At 36.0% G+C, this 18,675-nt stretch overlaps 1 protein-coding gene across 2 annotated transcripts in view; it reads right to left on the bottom strand.

The window, feature by feature from the left end:
* RP1 (RP1 axonemal microtubule associated) overlaps window positions 1-18,675 on the bottom strand; it is a 210,839-nt gene that overhangs the window by 80,695 nt on the left and 111,469 nt on the right. For both annotated transcript variants that reach the window (XM_070747755.1, XM_070747756.1), the window contains exons 32-33: window positions 12,431-12,597; window positions 513-732 (exon numbers count right to left, since the gene is read on the bottom strand). In XM_070747755.1, the coding sequence (XP_070603856.1) occupies window positions 513-732; window positions 12,431-12,597 (387 nt within the window). The remainder of the gene's footprint in view (window positions 1-512; window positions 733-12,430; window positions 12,598-18,675) is intronic.

Raw genomic sequence — 18,675 nt, 5'->3', positions numbered from 1 at the left:
TTTTTAGCTCTGTTGCATACTGCCCAGAGTCAAGAAAGGCAGAGAGAACTTTAGTGATTGGAAGTTAAAAACAAAGATGAGATATTTCTGGAATTTGTTGTTGTTGTTGCTTTTCTTGTTGTTGTTGATCTTTGTTGAAAACTGACAATAATGTTTATAGATTAGGATAGCTGATACAATGTATATCTTTTATCGTTATTATGATTTCATTTTATTCATTCGTTTAACTAAATACATTGATTTATTTTCCTTTACATAAATAGACATGTATAGACATACACATGTGTTTGTAAAAAAAAAAAAATAAGTCAATGTATTTAGTGAACTAATATATCATTTATGAAGCATGCTGAAAAAGAAATCTATATTTTAAGCTTTGGAAATCAATCCAAGTAATTATATTAACAATTGAAATATCAATATGAAAATAATAAAATCAAGAAGTCAAAAGTAACCGGAAAGCTAAATCTAATTCATGGTATTCCTACCTCCCCACCCCCTTTTTTTTTTACCTGGTAAAGTTTTCTGGTTTTCATTCAATGCAGGAAATTCCTTCACTATATCTTTGCATTTGTGGCTAAGGGAGAACCAGCAGTTGCAGTCAAAGTTCACCTCTTGACCAGCATGTAGCTCTTCAATTTGCAAAGACTTCAAATGCCAGCCCTCAAAGTCTCCCAAATCATCACAGTTTAGACGAATCTTGTACACCTCTCCAACATCTCTAGACTCAATCTGCAATTAAGGGAAATAGAAGCACAAAGTATCAACAGAAAAAAAAAAATTAAATGCAGGAGTCCATCATTCCCCCCAATCCCCAGAAGCAAAAAAACTATAATAGAATGTATTGCAGACCCCAATCTGCCACCCATCACTTTGGATACATAGCATTCTCACTAAATTAAATTTATCATTGACTTTAGAGATAGTGAAGACTTTCTGGTTAAAAATACAATTATTTATTGCATATCTTCCATTTTTTCAGGACTCAAGATGACATATATAATACTCTGCTTACCCAGAAGGTTTCAAAATAAAGTCCACAAACCACAAAAATATATTTTCTCTCAGAATCTTATTTTTCTGCAGATATCTTTATATTGATTCATCCTATTTCTTTAGTACCTTTGGAAGTTGTTTTTAAATGTTTGTGCTAAAATATCTGTATTTTTTACTACATCTTCCCACATTTTTACAAGCAATTTTCTCTAAGATATTTTATATTGGCTTTTTTATAATTCATTTCTTTTTGTGGTGTGTGTAAACTCTACGGGAAAATTTGGAAGGTTACCTATTCTGAAGATATGAGAGATTCAATTTGTACATTGTCTTAAAATATAAAATTAGTACATTAAACTTCGATTGCACTAACATGTCAATCAAATTAATCACTTACCTATTCCTACATATTGCATAAATAACCTATTCAGTGAAACAAGGTTGGTTTACTCATCAGTTGTGCTTTTTTTAAAATGTTCAACTTAACCAACTTTATATCTTTAAAATTATATTTTCTTTTTATTTTACAAACAAAAGTCCCTATGTGTTATTGGTGTTTTGATGCTAGATCAAAAGGCTCTGTTTTAACCTGTTGTGACCTTGTTACTTCAATCATGAATGTCACTTTGTTGTTGCTGCTGCCTTGAATGGTTAAATTCCAAGAAAATCAATGCAATGCCTTTTACTCTTCATTTTGTTCCTGGATTTTTCAATTTACATAGGCAGACAAAGGACTGATTGAGAATAATGCAGAAATTAGATGTGGACAGAAATAGGAGGAATACACTTCCTAATTATTTTCCTATCCTTGTCAATAATGTGATCTACACAGAGAAAAAAAATTCCATTTCCTTGCTGCTACAGTATATCACCTCAAAAGAGACATACTGTCCTATTTTTTAAAACCTATGTAAAGGTTTTAATGACAGATAAAACTGAAATGCATTCATTAACAAATAATGATCTGATGTTATTTGTTATTTTTTATACTAAACACCAGAGTATCGTTCACTTCTTATTGTTAGGCTATCACTGATCCACAATGTTGATCCAACTACTAGTTGTAAACCGAGTTCCTATATGGCATAAAAATCTTTTTTACATGTTTCCAATCATGGGTAACAATCTCAATATCACCTCAACTTTGTGGGAACATGACTTGTATTCTTGCTAACATTTACACAAAATGTTACCCCACTCAGCTCTAGTTGCTTATGCACTTTGTCTAAATCAAGTAAGGTACATCAAATTTCTTTCTTACATTTGTACACTTTTCAAAGACATCTAAAGAGCAAAAATAGAATATGCCCTGAAAATCCCTTGCTTGTGATAAAGATCCACTGCACTAGTTTTGGGATTTTTTTAAATTCTCCCATTCAAAATTTAACAAAGCATTTTCCAAGACATAATTATCAAACAAATCCCTGCAGTTTTCTCATTCATTCTTTTACCTTTCACTTTAGTTATCAGGCACAGATGTGGACTTCAAACAATTCACATACTGTAGTTATAGTTATTATTTAAGTAAATGGCATCTACATTTTAATGGTTCTTCAGTTTTTCAGTCAACTATTTTAAACACTCAGCCTTAGAATATCTCAACATTTTATAGAATTTGAAACATATTTTCATTGAGTTTTTTGGACACTAATACTGTATTTTCAGCATTTGTTTCAATTCTACTCTTTGACATATTACTATCATTTACATACAAACTAGCCCTTTTAGCAATCCCTCACTTCAATTTCATTCTAAATGTTTTATTTCTTTTTTAAAAGTTCCATTCACTTGCAGGAAAGTCCTCATTTATATTTCTTCACTCCATTTTCAAAACAACTTTTTATTTCATGAATACCAGTTTGCATTTTCTATATTTCTCTTAATTTTAGCACTTTCTTCTTTTCTTTGGTTGTATTCTTTGAAACATATCTTTTTCTATGTACATACATTATTCCGTATCTTTTGCCTGCTCTCATTTTGACACTAGACATTATTTTCTACGATTTTTTTCTTTGTCATCTAGTCTCTTTCACTTCATCATTCCAAAAAACATCCTTTTTCCTATTTTCCATTAGAATGATTGCAAATATTTCTGTAGTACTCTGTAACAAATCAGTAACAAATGCTTGTCATAAGAAACCTTATATATCCTCTTAATTTACAACCATTTTCCATTAATTCCATTGGTAGATTATGTTTGTCTTCTAATACTTTTTAAAAGGGTTAAAACGTAGCTATGTAGCCTTGAGTTAGTGGCACAAAAAGCCACCCACCTGGCTAGTCTCATGAAACATCCCACCATCGATAAATGGCCATTTTAGGATTTTTTTTCTTTTTCACTTTTAATGTTTGTTATTTTTCTAGAATTTAAAATATTTAGTTCTAATTTAATTTTAATGTTAATTTTTATTGGTTTACACAATCAGCATATTGCCCCCAACAATCTGTGTCCTCATTTTACTGACCTCAGAAAGATGGAAGGCTAAGTCAACCTTGAGCCTAATGGGATTTGAATTGCAAAATAGCAAGCAGGTGGCAAGCAGCAGAAGTAGCTTGCAGTACTGCACTCTAACCCCTCTACCACTGTGACTCATTACATTGCTTTATATTATAGGAAACACCATATCCACCCCCGTCCCAGTTAAAAGCGGTGTTCCCCAAGGTAGTGTGCTGGGACCAATGCTCTTCATTCTCTACATCAATGACCTTTGTGATTACATCACAAGCAACTGTGCCCTCTTCGCCGACGATGTAAAACTCTTCAACACCACCGATAACACAACTACTCTCCAAAAAGACCTTGACGCTGTTTCTGAGTGGTCTAACACATGGCAACTCCAAATCTCAACCAGCAAATGCTCTGTCCTACACATTGGGAAGAAGAATCTGAACTCCAAATACGAACTGAATAATCAAATTATCACAGATAATCCCCACTCGGTTAAAGACCTTGGTATACTAATAACAAAAGATTTAAGTGCCAAAGCCCACTGCAACAATATAGCCAAGAAGGCTTCAAGAGTTGTAAACCTAATCCTATGTAGCTTCTGTTCTGGCAATCTCACACTACTTACCAGAGCTTACAAAACTTTTGCCAGACCCATCCTCGAATACAGCTCATCTGTTTGGAACCCATATCGCATCTCAGACATTAACACCTTTAAAAATGTCCAAAGATACTTCACCAGAAGAGCCCTTCACTCCTCCACTCGAAATAGAATACCTCTGAGACTAGACTTTCAATCCTGGGCCTAGAAAGTTTAGAACTAAGACGCCTTAAACAAGATCTAAGTATTGCCCACAAGATCATATGCTGCAACGTCCTGCCTGTCGGTGACTACTTCAGCTTCAACCACAACAACATAAGAGCACACTACAGATTTAAACTTGATATTAACCGCTCCAAACTTGACTGTAAAAAATATGAGTTCAGTAACCGAGTTGTCGAAGCGTGGAACTCATTACCGGACTCCATAGTGTCATCCCCAAACCCCCAACACTTTACCCTTAGATTATCCAGATTCCTAAGAGATCAGTAAGGGGCGAGTGCACTAGTGTGCCTTCCGTCCCCTGTCCTATTGCTCTCCTATATCTCCTATACCTTTCTTCTATTCCTATATCTCTTCTTCTATTCTTTCATTGATATGTTCTATTACTACATCTTCTTTTCTATTCTTTCATAGATATATTTTACTATGAGTATCTCCTCTATAACCTTCATCATGTATTTTACTATGTGTATATAGATATATACCCACTAAAACCCTCATTGTGTATTGGACAAAATAAATAAATAAAAATAAATTATATTGTTTACCACCCAGAATCAGTAGTGAGTTCTAAAACCCATTCCTACTGGTTCCCACCTGCGCTTCTGTGTATGTGCAGAAGCATCCTGGGTGGGTGGGTGGGTGGGTGGGTGGAGCCTCCTGCTAACAGCTTGGAGAAGCAGGAGCAAACCACTGCTGGGCAAAATCCCTCTTTGAGAGAGATTGGCAATTTAGAAATATCGAATGGATGGATGGATGGATGGATGGATGGATGGATGGATGGATGGATGGATGGATGGATGGATAGATAGATAGATAGATTTTCTTTTTCTATGGCATCCCTATTTTCATTTTAGTTTTTTTACCTTCTACCTATGTTTCCAGATCCATTTTTTAAAAAGCTAATATAGTTTAACAACAGATCATATGTTCATAATCTCTCATATTCGTGTGGTCTTCACTTCAGTTTTTAATCTTAAGCAATCACATCAATCATACTTTTAGATTTATATTAATTACTTTCCTTGGTCATGATGAGGATCTGCCTAAAGAAATGCCTTTTGTAAAAAAATGCAGCCAAAATTAAAGTCTATTCAGATTTAATAGAATAGATGTACGTTGGATTCTAGAAGGGGACATTTCTTTCTGTTTTTATCATGTTATAAACTGAAATTATCAAATACTCCAGTTATTTTTTTTCACTTTTGATTTAATGTATAGTCACATAGATGTGATTCAGACTTCCTGCTTAACCAACTGTGAGAACAAACTCTCAGTTTTTCAGAAATTTTGTCTCACGATTAAAATAGGCCAATCCACATATTCAAAGGATGATTTATGCATTTCTACTTTGCACTATTCCAAACCCAGTTCATTTCAGATCTTACACAGAACAAACAAACCATTCCCCCTTCTTCCTGCTTTTATTTTGTCTGCATCCCACCTTTTTATTATTTTGCATGTGCGTATCATGAAAAAGAAGAGTCTGATAGACTAATCATCCAAAGGGATTATGATTCACTGGATTAGATTAGGCAGAGACTGGACAGGCATCAGTCAGGATAGCTTGGGTTAAATTCCTGCACTGAGGGTCTTAGATAACAAAAGCTAAACCTTTCACTTGCTATTTCTTAAAGATGTTACTAATGTCTGCTTTTCAGCTGGTCAGCATATTTGAGGTTTTAGGAGCACAATAAGGTTGCTCATAGGAAACTGAGGTTTCTATGCTATAGGGACCTAGTCCATCTATAAAATGGCATAGCTTGATGCAACACTTCCTTTTATCAGGACAAAATGATTGATGCTCTCTGCATCAATCCTCTGTAGGATATTCAGTCTCCACTCCAGGGTAACTTTATACTTTTGTTTTCTGATCAGATAAATTTATTTAGAATAATGCATTTGGCTTCATCTTTCTCTCTCTTTTTTTGTACAAATAATCCATAAGATCTATTTGAAATCTGAAGCCATACTTAAAAATAATGACATTTGTGACAGTTGGTGTTTGTCTTTGCAATGTGGCAGGTTCCTTTGGCATTTCCATTTAAGATGTCAAAAGTAAATTGAGAACGGGACAGCCTATATGGTAGTTACACAAACTATACAGACAGCTTTAAAAGAAACTCAATAATATTAGAGGAAGTTCCAGAGCTGCAAATGAAAAAATTTCAAAGGGGACAAAAGGAAACTGAAATATTTTTTAACCCCAGAAGAGTGAGACAACACCCAGAAACACTGACCTAGCAGGAGGAAGGTGTGCAGCATACAATTAGTTCTTAATTTACAACTGAGCCCAAAATTTCTGTTGGTATCTAAGACAGTTGTTTTGCCATATTTTACAACCTTTATTTCCACCAATGTTAAATAAATCACTGAAGTTGTTAAATTAGTAACACAGTTGTTAAATAAATCTGGATTCTCCACATGAAAGTCGCCAAAGATGAGCACATACATGTAAAGTACCCCAAAATCTCAGAAAAAAGTGACAAAGCTCTTGCAGAGATTTATACATGCACTTGATGTTTGTTGAAAGCACTGGATTAAAGGAAATATCCAATTCACTAATGCTTGAGATTATCCTGCTTGATCTCCAAAAGCTAAGCAAGTTTGGATCTGATTAGAATTTAGATAAGACACTGCCAGAAAATACCAAGCTTATAAGGCAATAAGCAATTTTGTTGTATGTGAGGGAATAAAAAGAAGCTGAACTTAATTCAAAGGAGCTTTTATTATCAAATTTATGATTTAAAATGTTTTGCTTTGTTTTGAAAAAAGAAAATAATCTAAACACAAGGTGTTTAGTTATTTGCAGCTTGTTCTTTATTAAGCATAGTTGATTTAATCAAGATTTTTACTCTTCCTCTCCTACATTTTATTGTTTTGCTGAATTTGCAATCTTCTGTTAATTGCAATGATACACAGCTATTCCTATGGCAACCAGTTGTGTGTGTTGCCACTAATGGGAATATGTGAATTCATGAAATAAAAAAACCCCCTTGGTTCATTAAAATAGCCTCAGCAAATAGCCTCAGCAATCAAGTATTGTTTATAAAGAATAACAAAGAGTTAAATGTAGGTTAAATAGTTTTGAAGCAAGGAAAATGTTTCTGAAATATGTTTATATTATATTGGTCCTTCCTAAAAAGTATGGGTTATCTTTTGTGTAAAGTAGTGTGTTTAGGAAAAATATACGGGAAAAGAAAGAGTGACAATGAAAACACAAAATGGGCTCTTAAGGGAAAGAAATCTGTTTTGCATGTCAAACCTTGATGTACAGAAAGCTTGCTTGCTTATTCAGCAGGTATATCTGTTATCTCAGAGCTGTGTCAGCAGCATGAAAGACAGGGCCAAGCCACTTTGCAGAAAGGTTATTCTCCCAACCAATCTGCCTTCAACTCTGTTTCTTTAAAAAATAAAACTTCTTGCACAAAGAGCAGCCCATCAACTATTCCTGAGTTTTCATACAACAGAAACTAATACATTGTCCAGGTGTTTCTCCAGGGAAGGTTCGAAAATGTCAAGTGGGCCACCATGATGATGTGATTGAAGTTCCAGCTGATATTTACAGTATAATGCTGTATATGAAAGCCAGATAGAGCCTTAAATCATACCATCATTTCAACATTATTGACTTTTTAAAATCATATCTGGCAGATGTTCATCCTGAGTTTTAATATGTTTAAAATAAGACATAGCTTGCTCTGTTGAATTATTATCAAAGATGAACTAACTGGCTACTTATACTAGGCAACTAAATTTTTCCTGCCTTTTATTAATTTCCTACAATCTGCCATAGTGAGTCAGAGACATTGTGGAATCAACACTAAGACAGTGGCTGAATCCAACAAGAGCTAAGTGGAGTTGAGTCTGAACAAACAAAAAAGAGGTATTACAAAATTATCATCTAGATGTAACCTATGCCTAATAGACAGATACAATCCAGGACCAAGGAGGTACTAATACCACTTTATAATGCCCTTGTCAGACCACACAGTACTGCATTCAATTTTGGACTCCACACTACAAAAAAGGCATTGAAGCTCTGGAAAAAGTACAGAAGAGAGAAACCAAAAGGATAAAGGGACTAGAAACCAAAACATATGAGAAAAGGTTGCAGGAACTGGACATGGATCATCTAGTGAAGAGGACATCCAGGTGGGACATGGTAGCAGTCTTCAAATAGTTAAGGGGATGTCACAGTGAGGAGGGGGCCCACCCTGTTTTCCAAAGCACCAGAGGGGCCAGACAAGGAGCAACGGATGGAAGCTGACCAAGGAGAGATTCAACCTAAAAATAAGGAAGAGCTTTCTGATGGTGAGAATGGTCAACTGGTGGAATGGCCTGCCTGCGGAGGTTGTGAACACCCTAACACTGGAGACCTTCAAAAGGACACTGGATTGCCTTATGTATAGGATGCTATCGTGTCTCCTGCACTAGCAGGCTTGGACTAGAATACCCACTAGTAGATTAGACTAGAATACACCCATGGTCCCTTCCAACACAAACTGTAAATAAAATAAATAAATAATATTAGCATCATTTGTTCCTCATGGGTTCTGTGCATTTCCTAAAATTACTTAATCACCAATGAGTCTGTCAATTTCAGAATTTCTCAGATTGTCCTGTTTACAAAAATTATGAAAAAGCTATATTCTATCCATCCCTCCATCCCTCCCTCCCTCCATCCCTCCATCCCTCCATCCATCCATCCATCCATCCATCATCTATCTATCTATCTATCTATCTATCTATCTATCTATCTATCTATCTATCTATCTATCTATCTATCTGCCAAAACATGTACAAGATAATAGTTATGGTATAAACATAAACAAAAGCAAGTAGGTATAGGTAAATTTGGACAATAGGATAGTAGGACAGGGATGGTAGGCACAATGGTGCACTTATGTACATCCCTCATAGACCTCTCAGGAATGGGGAGAGGTCAACTGTAGACAGTCTAAGGTTAAAGTTTTTGGCGTTTGGGGAAGAAACCATAGAGTCAGGTAGTGCATTCCATGCATTGATCACTCTGTTGCTGAAGTTGTATTTTCTGCAGTCGAATTTCGAGCTGTTTACATTGAGTTTGAATCTATTTTGCGCATGTGTGTTGTTGCGGTTGAAGTTGAAGTATCCATTGACTGGTAGGACATTGTGGTAGATAATTTTATGAACTACATTTAGATCAGATCAAAAGTGATATAGCTTCTAGGTTTTTTAAGCCCAAGATTTCAAGTCTGGTAGAATAAGGTATTCTGTTGTGAGCAGAGGAGTGGAGGGCTCTTCTTGTGAAATATTTCTAGACTCTCTCAATTGTATTAATGTCTGATATGCAGTGCAGGTTCTAGACGACTGAGGTGGATTTGAGGATTGGTCTGGCAAATATTTTGTATTCTCTGGTTAGCAGTTTGTTTGTTTGTTTGTTTAATTGGATTTGTATGCCACCCCTCTCCAGGGCGACTCACAACATGTCAAAAACAATATAACATACACAGAACTAAAAATCCAATTAATATACTAAAACTCTAATAAGATTTAAAATAATTCATTACAGTTTAATATTGCAAGAGAAGAAGCTATGCAAGATTAGTTTAACAACTCTTAATGCCTTTTTGGTAATGCTGTTACAACGGGCTCTGGCATTTAGGTCATTAGGTATGAGTACTCCAACAGAGTGATGGTCGTCTACAAGGTTGTGTCCTGCAAGTTTGTATTTTGTGTTCTGATTCTTTTTGCCAATGAATTTATAGTACAATGAATTGTACTATAAAGTGATGAAAAGTCCAGGTTTTATCATATAAAGTTACAGAGTACCAGTAAATGCAGATTGAGCAAATTACATATGACAGTGCCGACTGATTAAAGTTCTCTACTACCTTTTCTCTTATCCTGGAAAAAGTTAGACAGAGTCATTTGGAAATCAACTATGAAAAGATGTGGTGCTCAGTCATAACTAAGGAAGAAAACAACTCCAGTTTATGAAAAACTGGCTATTCTTAACAGCCTATTGCTCTGTTATTGAAATGAGGCCTTCTCCCCACAGACTTTGCTGTAATAGATTCCACTTTCAGTATGTCATAAAGGTCAGGTGGGACTGAATTAAATTGCTTCACTGTTTGAAAATCTACTAGCAAAGGTAATAAGCCAAGCTATATTTTCTGCTTCAATGCCCTAAATATGATGATTTGCAAGAATAGGTATTTATAATACTGTATAGGTAAAGCAGTCAATCAAAAATAACAAGGGGGGAAAAAGGTGCCAACTTGTAGAGTGAAGATGTACCAGCATTTAGCAATTCAATCACAATGAATGGCAAGAATAATTTGAATAACAAACCTAAACATGAAGAGATAACTCAATGAATGCTAAATGAATACGTTTCTTATGAAAAACAGTTGTGAAACATGCCACCAATACTTGTTAGATAGCAGTGCAACGTTTGATCTGTAATCAAATCAGTAGGTTTAAAACAAAAGGAATCCAGCAGTTTTATCTAAAATAAATGAAAGTTAACTTTTGATTATGCCCATGCTCAAGACATTTTAAACATATAGTTTCCTCTGCTTAACACTTTACTGTGTGACAAATTGCCTTTCATTATTAACTTGTTCAAAAATTCAGATAAGCAAGAGAGGGCTTTATAAACTACTTTCAAAAGGTTGTTTTTCAAGCAAGAGGAGAAGTTTTTCTTCCATGTTGCTTCCATGCTATGAAATACATTCTCCTGGACCTGTACTGGGGTCCTTTGTCTCTTTCTGCTCATAAATAAAAGGATTTAAGACTCATAATCAGTGCTATCTAAGCAACAAGAAGAATAATTGAATTATATTCAGAACTTATACAATACTCTTATGTAACACTTCTTCTATATATATTTACAAAAAATAATATTTATATATTATATTATATTATATTATATTATATTATATTATATTATATTATATTATATTATATTATATTATATTATATTATATTATATTATATTATATTATATTATATTATATTATATTATATTATATTATATTATATTATAATACTATACTATACTATACTATACTTTACTATACTATACTATACTATACTATACTATACTATACTATACTATACTATACTTTACTATACTATACTATACTATACTATACTATACTATACTATACTATACTATACTATATTATATTACTACACTACACTATTATTATAATAAGATGGCTTACATAAGAGATAGTTAACAAAAAGAGCCCAGTGTTCATACAAAGTTATGCATGTGTTTAAAAAAGAAGAATATACAAAATGTTTACCTGTGAATACAAACTAACATGGAAATAATCTTTCTAAAAAGCTGATGAAGACATACATATGCAGTGATCTGGTTTCAAAAATGAGCAACTGAGCAACAACCAAAATCAAAACCAAAACAGATTTATTGGTCTATTAGGAGAGTACTGATTACTGGCAGCAAAGTCCCGGTCAACACTAGATGGCTGGGAGCCATCAATTTATTTTTTTTCTTCAGTATTTCTGGTATTGTGCCATGTTTTTCTGAAAATAAGACCCTGTCTTATATCTTTTGAAGCCTGAAATAAGTGTTTGGCCTTATTGCCATATACTCAAAAGCCCCATTAGGCTTATTATCAGGGGATGTTTTATTTTGGGAGAAACAGAGTATTAACCTGGAGCATTGCTGGAGATTAAATTGTTGGAGATTAAACTGTGAGACCCAAACATACCCTTATAGTGACTGAAACATTAGAAAATAAAGAAGGACTGGGAGAGCATTCTGCACTGAACTAAGCCATGCCACTTAATAACACTTAAAACTTGCAAACCATACTTCCTTAAAACAGTGTTTCTTTATGTCTTCCCAAAATGTTATCACTGAGTTGTTGTTGTTATTATTATTGGCTATATGATAATTATATAAACTTGCAACAGATATCTCCACAGATCTCATTGCTTATGACTTTAGGCATGTACTGTTTTCTATACCCTCAGTATCCTCAAAAGTATTTATACATTGAAAAAAGAACAAGGGGAACATGCAGAAAAACATAAATAATATTTCAGAGCTTCTTAGGGGGTGGGTTTTTTTGGTCCCCTTATAGGAGAATTTCAGTCCTCTGCCTAAAGCAAGCTGTCACTTCAGTCTCTGTGTAACAATAACTTACAATGAATTCATCAGTGGCTCCAGGTTGGAAACACATATATCCCAAACTTTGTGAAGACAGGAGAAGATCATCACTTTTGCCTTTTGAGCCATAAATTACAAGGGTTCTTTTAGATGTTCGTGGCTCTGGAGAATCATGATCTGTTTTCACCACCACTCTCCATTGCCCTGTGAAGGAAAGGAAGCAAACAATCATGACTGCAAAGTATCTTTCACACTGGGGAAGAAAATGTGCAGTTGTCTGTATTGCTGATTACTAGGCATTTTATCACTGCTATCTATATGGAGATCATATCATCTATAGTTAACATGCAGGGTGATTCTGGTTTTTTTCACTGCTGGTTTGCTCAGGGCGATGCTATAGGGCAGTATGTGCATTGCGTGCCCTGGGGATGCATTGGACATGTACACACGTGCACAGTATTTTTAAAAAGCTTCTGTGCATGTGCAGAAGCAAAAACCAAGATGGTGCTGCCCATTGAGAGAACTGGTTCAGAGATGTGGCAGGCCTGAGTCACTACCGGTTCCAGCAACCCAGGCCACCAAGTTGCTACCAGTTCCATAGAACCGGTCTGAAGTGGTGCTAACCCAACTCTGCTCACATGACATAATGCTATGAGAGGATGAGAAGAAAAAAACCATATACCTCGTGATACGAACCCCTCATCATATGAACTTTTCGAGATATGAACCCAGGGTTCGGAATTTTTTTGCCTCTTCTTACGAACTTTTTTCACCTTATGAACCTGCCGCCGCCACTGAGATGCCCCGCCTCCGGACTTTTGTTGCAAGCCAAGCGCAGGTTTTTGCGATTCTGGGATCCCCTGAGGCTCCCCTCCATGGGTAACCGCACCTCCTGACTTCCGCATTTTTGCAATGCTGTAGGGAAATCCCAGGAGGGGCATCCCAGGATCGCAAAAACGGGTGCTCTGCTGGGCAGAGTAGGGGGGGGGACAAAAACAGGAAGAAAAGACTCATGGAGCTCAAGGGAGGAGAAAGATGTGAGGGAGATGAGGACAGTGGGGTGGGAAAAAACGGGAGGGAAAGGCTCGTGGAGCTCAAGGGAGGAGAAAGGTATGGGGGAGATGAGCAGAGTGGGGTGGACAAAAACAGGAAGAAAAGACTCATGGAGCTCAAGGGAGGAGAAGGATGTGGGGGTGATGAGCAGAGTGGGGGGGGGGACAAGAATGGGAGGCAGGGACTCATGGTTCGCCTGAGCTTTGTCTGGCCACCACTTTTTTTTAAAGCCTTAATACTTGTATTTTGTATTTTGGGCTTGCACACATTATTGGCTTTTCCATTGATTCCTATGGGAAACATTGTTTCATCTTACGAACTTTTCACCTTACGAACCTGGTCCTGGAACCAATTAAGTTCGTAAGAAGAGGTATTACTGTATTCCTACCCAGTTATATATTAATAGGGGATTTTATTACAAAACTATGAAGAAAACCATGGTGATGATGACTGAATAATATGTGTGGCGATATTTACATGTGATTCTATTTACACACTACCTGCAACCCCTCCTTTCTTCATTTCTATCACTTATTTTTGTATTTTCTACATACAGTAAAGCTTTTTCATTCCCCTTTCTTCCCTTTGAAACCAATATATTTTCCTCAGGTAGGTTACTGGACTCAATAACTACAAACCTGGTGGGGGAAAAAACAAATCAGTAATTTCATATACCTCAAGAAATTTAGACTTATTGCTGTAAATCAGATATGAAACATGATGCTCTTGCTGTAACTTAGTTTCATTGGTCCCTATTTATGAAGTGTATAATCAATCCTGAACTTGGTGCAAATGTTTTTCATGGGACAGGGTGGCTGTGTCCATACAACATGATTAAACTGATTACTGATATATATTTTTTGGTCTTGATTCACATAATACATTACATCATATAATAAGCCAATGAGATGATTTTGCCTAACATGTTACACCACAAAATTAGCTAATTAGCACAAGCTAAGGAGCTCACTGGCTCAGTTTATCAGTCTGTATCACTTCAGCTATTAGGTCTGAACTGACCTGATTTAGTACACTGAAAAGAGCCAGTGCCTTCCCCCAAAAATATTGCAGAAGAATGAGCTAAGAGGCAACTATTATGAAAAGTTTTGCTGCACCCGTGATAAAAGTGTGGGCAGGAGTAAAGGAAAGGCAGGAAAACTCCATTATTATTTCCATGAAGTGAACAAGGTTTTTTTTCTAGCTTTTTGAAACATCGTTCTTTTAATCAGAGATGCCCGAGACTGAATTGGGGATCCTTTGATGCAAAATATATAGCTTATTCCTAGAGATTTATCCATCAACCAAGGAATCTGTTCTCTACAAGAAATTCACTAATGACTACTGTTGCTTTTTTTCTTTTCTGTCACTTCATGATTCAGTCATTTTCCTTACATCCCATACAACTTAAATGCCTATCCCTGTGGCTAAAATGATGGCACAAGAATAACCTTGATAAAAGCTCCAAAGCAGTATGATTGTACAAGTTTTGAAAGGTAACAAGAATATACTTTGCTTAGAGAGCTAACCAGAATTTACTTATTTAAATAATAATCTACAGACTGGAAATTTAAGGGTTTTTTGTATCAAAGATAAGAAGGAGACTTAGATGCTCAGATCATTCCATGATACCCATTAAATATGGGACTGTCATGCCCCACCTGTTGATAAAGTCAACAGAGGGCAACTGAACTTTGTTGAAATGAATTAGAATCAGGCTGGAATATTTCTGGCACAGGAGACATCCAGTGAATGACAGGTAATACGGTGAATTAAGAAGACATCCTGAACATGTTTATGTTTATTTTATTGCCAAGATATACATAAAATAAGGACATCATAATTGAGCTGAAATTTCAGGAGATATTTTTTCTGTTCCATGTGTGTGTGTGCATGTTGAGCTTGTCAGCTGGAAAGCTGGTAGCCTGGGTTCCAGAATGGAGCTCTGCACGAGACAAATTGTTTTTCCTACAACAGCTGCTCTCCACCTAACAGTTCAAAAGCATGAACATGTGAGTAGATTAATAGGTACCACTTTGGTGGAAGGTTCCATGCACCATGCACCAGTTTGGCACAAGCGGGTAGGAAACCTGCCAGCATAGAGCTTCAAATAGTTGGGTATAACATTATAACTGTAATATTTAATGTAAAGATTTATACTTAACAAAGTATAGTATTGTATTGATATAGTATTGATTCAAAGCTACAACAGCTGTGTGTTGAGAAAATACATAGGCTAAAAATGGCTTTATTTCAGATATTTGAATTACACACCAGAGCTTTGTTATGATGCCAAAGATACGGGGGGGGGGACCTATGTTTAGGCATTTATTTGAGCATATAAAGGCTTTTAAAGTTGGGAATGGATTGCATATGAAGCTCTACTGCCTAATCCCTTCAATTTGTACATGTACAATCAGTCAAATTGTACTCATGTTTGTGTGAACACATGATGCCTTTATAAAAACATGCAGAATGAGAATAGTGAGAAAACAGGAACTGGACTGGTATGCATATTCATTCATTTTACTTTACTTTACTTTTATTATTATTTAGATGACCACTACAGACATACTAGAGAAAGCCCAAAATTTAAGCTTAGTCCTTGACTGGGATGGATGGATGGATGGATAAATAAACAGCTACACTATGTATATCTGTTCATTTGATCACAGATATACATAGTGTAGCTGTTTATTTATCCATCCATCCATCCCAGTCAAGGACTAAGCTTAAATTCAAACATCAGAATATCACTTGGAAAATAGTATTTGTTCTAAAGAAATGATGCCTTTTTTTCTTTTGTTCAATAGTCCTCTAGTTCTACAACAACCTGTCAAGCCAAAGCCATTATGCCACACTTTATGCTATTTTGAAAGGTATGGTATTCTGTGCTGTGGGAATTTGGGAGGGGGAATTTCTAGATAGTCAAGGTCCTTTGTCTTTGCTCTCCTGCATCTACACGGAAGGAGTTGGGTGCATTCTGCCAAGTTGCCAGTTGGAGATTGGACAACATGATGAACTTGGGGGTATGGGGCACAGGCATGAACTTTCAACTAGGAGAAAACCCCAGGACTTCAGATTTGGGATTCTCCCACATGTGCCAACATGGCTCTGATAATAAACTGGAAATTTGAAGAATACTTTGCCTCAGACTCTTATTTAGTTCTGGATGCTATTTGGAACTCTAACACCAGGCTATTTATTTCCAGCTATCAGTTTTATCATCCTTAACTGATGTGCAGTGATTTGAGAATTTTACCACCAATATTTCCATTCTAAAGAAATTTATAGTTCAGCCAAAAGATATTCTCTTCATCTAACTAAGGACGAGTAAAGAAATCAGCATTTGTACAACTACACTGCTATCTCATCTCCAGTTGTCAACACATTCATGGCTCCAAATGGAGATGCATTTTGAAAGCTGACCCTCTTTTCAGAAAAAGAACCCCACAGAAATTACAGCCTGCTGGCATCTGAATCCTTCAGGAAGAGGGAAAAGCAAGGATTCAGACAGTAGAATAATAATTCTCAGCAGGACATGTGTAATTCACTCAGTTTTTGCAAGCACAGTACTGTCCATGCAGTAATCTCTTTTCTACCCCCTGCTGTGAAGTACAGTATGTTGACCAGCTCTGAGACTCAATAGCAATGACAGTGTGATTGTGTGGATATAAAGCTAACCAGGACTAGTTCAATTGCTGATGTGGAGGAACTCCCTATATTTTCAATAAGCATGCTGTCTAGGAATGTGGGCACTATTCAGTAGTCATCAAACTTGAAGGGTGTGACAAATCCTTACAGCAGAGGTCTTCAAACCTGGCAACTTTAAGACTTGTGAACTTCAACTCACAGAATTCTTCAGCTGGCTGAAGATTTCTGCCTTAGAGCAAGCTGCCCAATACTTTCAAAAGGAAAAAAATAGCACAATAACAATACTTCACATGTTATAGCACAGTCTGATGAAACAAGGAGAAATTTACATCCAAGAAGAGAATGCCATTGGATCTTCTCCGGGTCCCGTCAACTAAGCAATGTCGCCTGGCGGGACCCAGGGGAAGAGCCTTCTCTGTGGCAGCCCTGGCCCTCTGGAACCAACTCCCCCAGAGATTAGAACTGCCCCCACCATCCTTGCCTTTCGTAAACAACTTAAAACCCACCTCTTCCGCCAGGCATGGGGGAATTGAGATCCTCTTTCCCCCTATGCCTTTACAATTCTATGCATGGTATGTATGTATGTATGTTTGGTTTTTATATTAATAGATTTTTAATCATCAATACCAAATTACTTTGTACATTGTTTTATTGTCGCTGTTAGCCGCCCCGAGACTCTGAAGAGGGGCGGCATACAAATCCAATAAATAAATAAATAAATAAATAAATAAATAGCAGCAGGTGAAAAGCCTTTTTATCCATGGATTCCCATTGTAAAGATCTTTCTGTGAGATATTTAATCTTCACATTTCTGAATATTCTGAGAAAATCTTGTTCATCTTAGTCTGAAACTACTTTTGCTGTCCTTGCACAATCTGTTCCCATTTACTTGCTGGGGGAGCTGTCCCCATTTATGAAGGATGGTGATGCTGGCATAAACAAAGCAAGTCTTGCATCTAGTCTCAGAGAAACCTCTGACTCGTTTTAGAATAGAATAGTAAAGATCAGAAGGGAAGAAAATTTAGTGAAATATTTAAACTGTAATCTCTTAACATGCCCCTTTTGTGAGTCATAATCTGCACCTCTAGTATTCAGATAACTTTTCATGAAAATACAATTTGCTTTCTTTATATATCTATTTAACATGGTAACAATATTTTAGTTCAAGCAGCAAAATCAACAGCAAAACCACAGAGCAATTTGACTGGCAACGTATCTGTATAGAACTTTGCAGTTTTAGCCTCAGTCCTAAATACAATATTTTGGACAAATAACTCTAGAGAAGGCCAAATCAATACTGAAAGAGAGAATTAGGGACATTGATCATCAAAATGATATTGCCTTTGCCCCTGAATGCCCAACGTTAGATAGACAGAAGTCCTCTATTGAAGGGAAGCTATATAATCTAAACTTAAGACCTTTGATGCTTTGAGTTCCTGCTATCAGCTCTACTGGTTCCCTTTGTGAAACCAGAGAGGTAAAAACTCTGCTTATGTCCTTGTTACATTATCAGACTGAAGCACATAGACTTCAGTTAGGTCCTCCATTCTGGAGGGAAAATACTGCTGATTGGAAAGA

This window comes from Erythrolamprus reginae, chromosome 3 (assembly GCF_031021105.1).
Source record: "Erythrolamprus reginae isolate rEryReg1 chromosome 3, rEryReg1.hap1, whole genome shotgun sequence".
NCBI classification, from domain to species: Eukaryota; Metazoa; Chordata; class Lepidosauria; order Squamata; family Dipsadidae; genus Erythrolamprus; species Erythrolamprus reginae.
The sequence above is the reverse complement of the archived record's forward strand: the minus strand, read 5'-3'. Positions and strand labels throughout refer to the sequence as shown.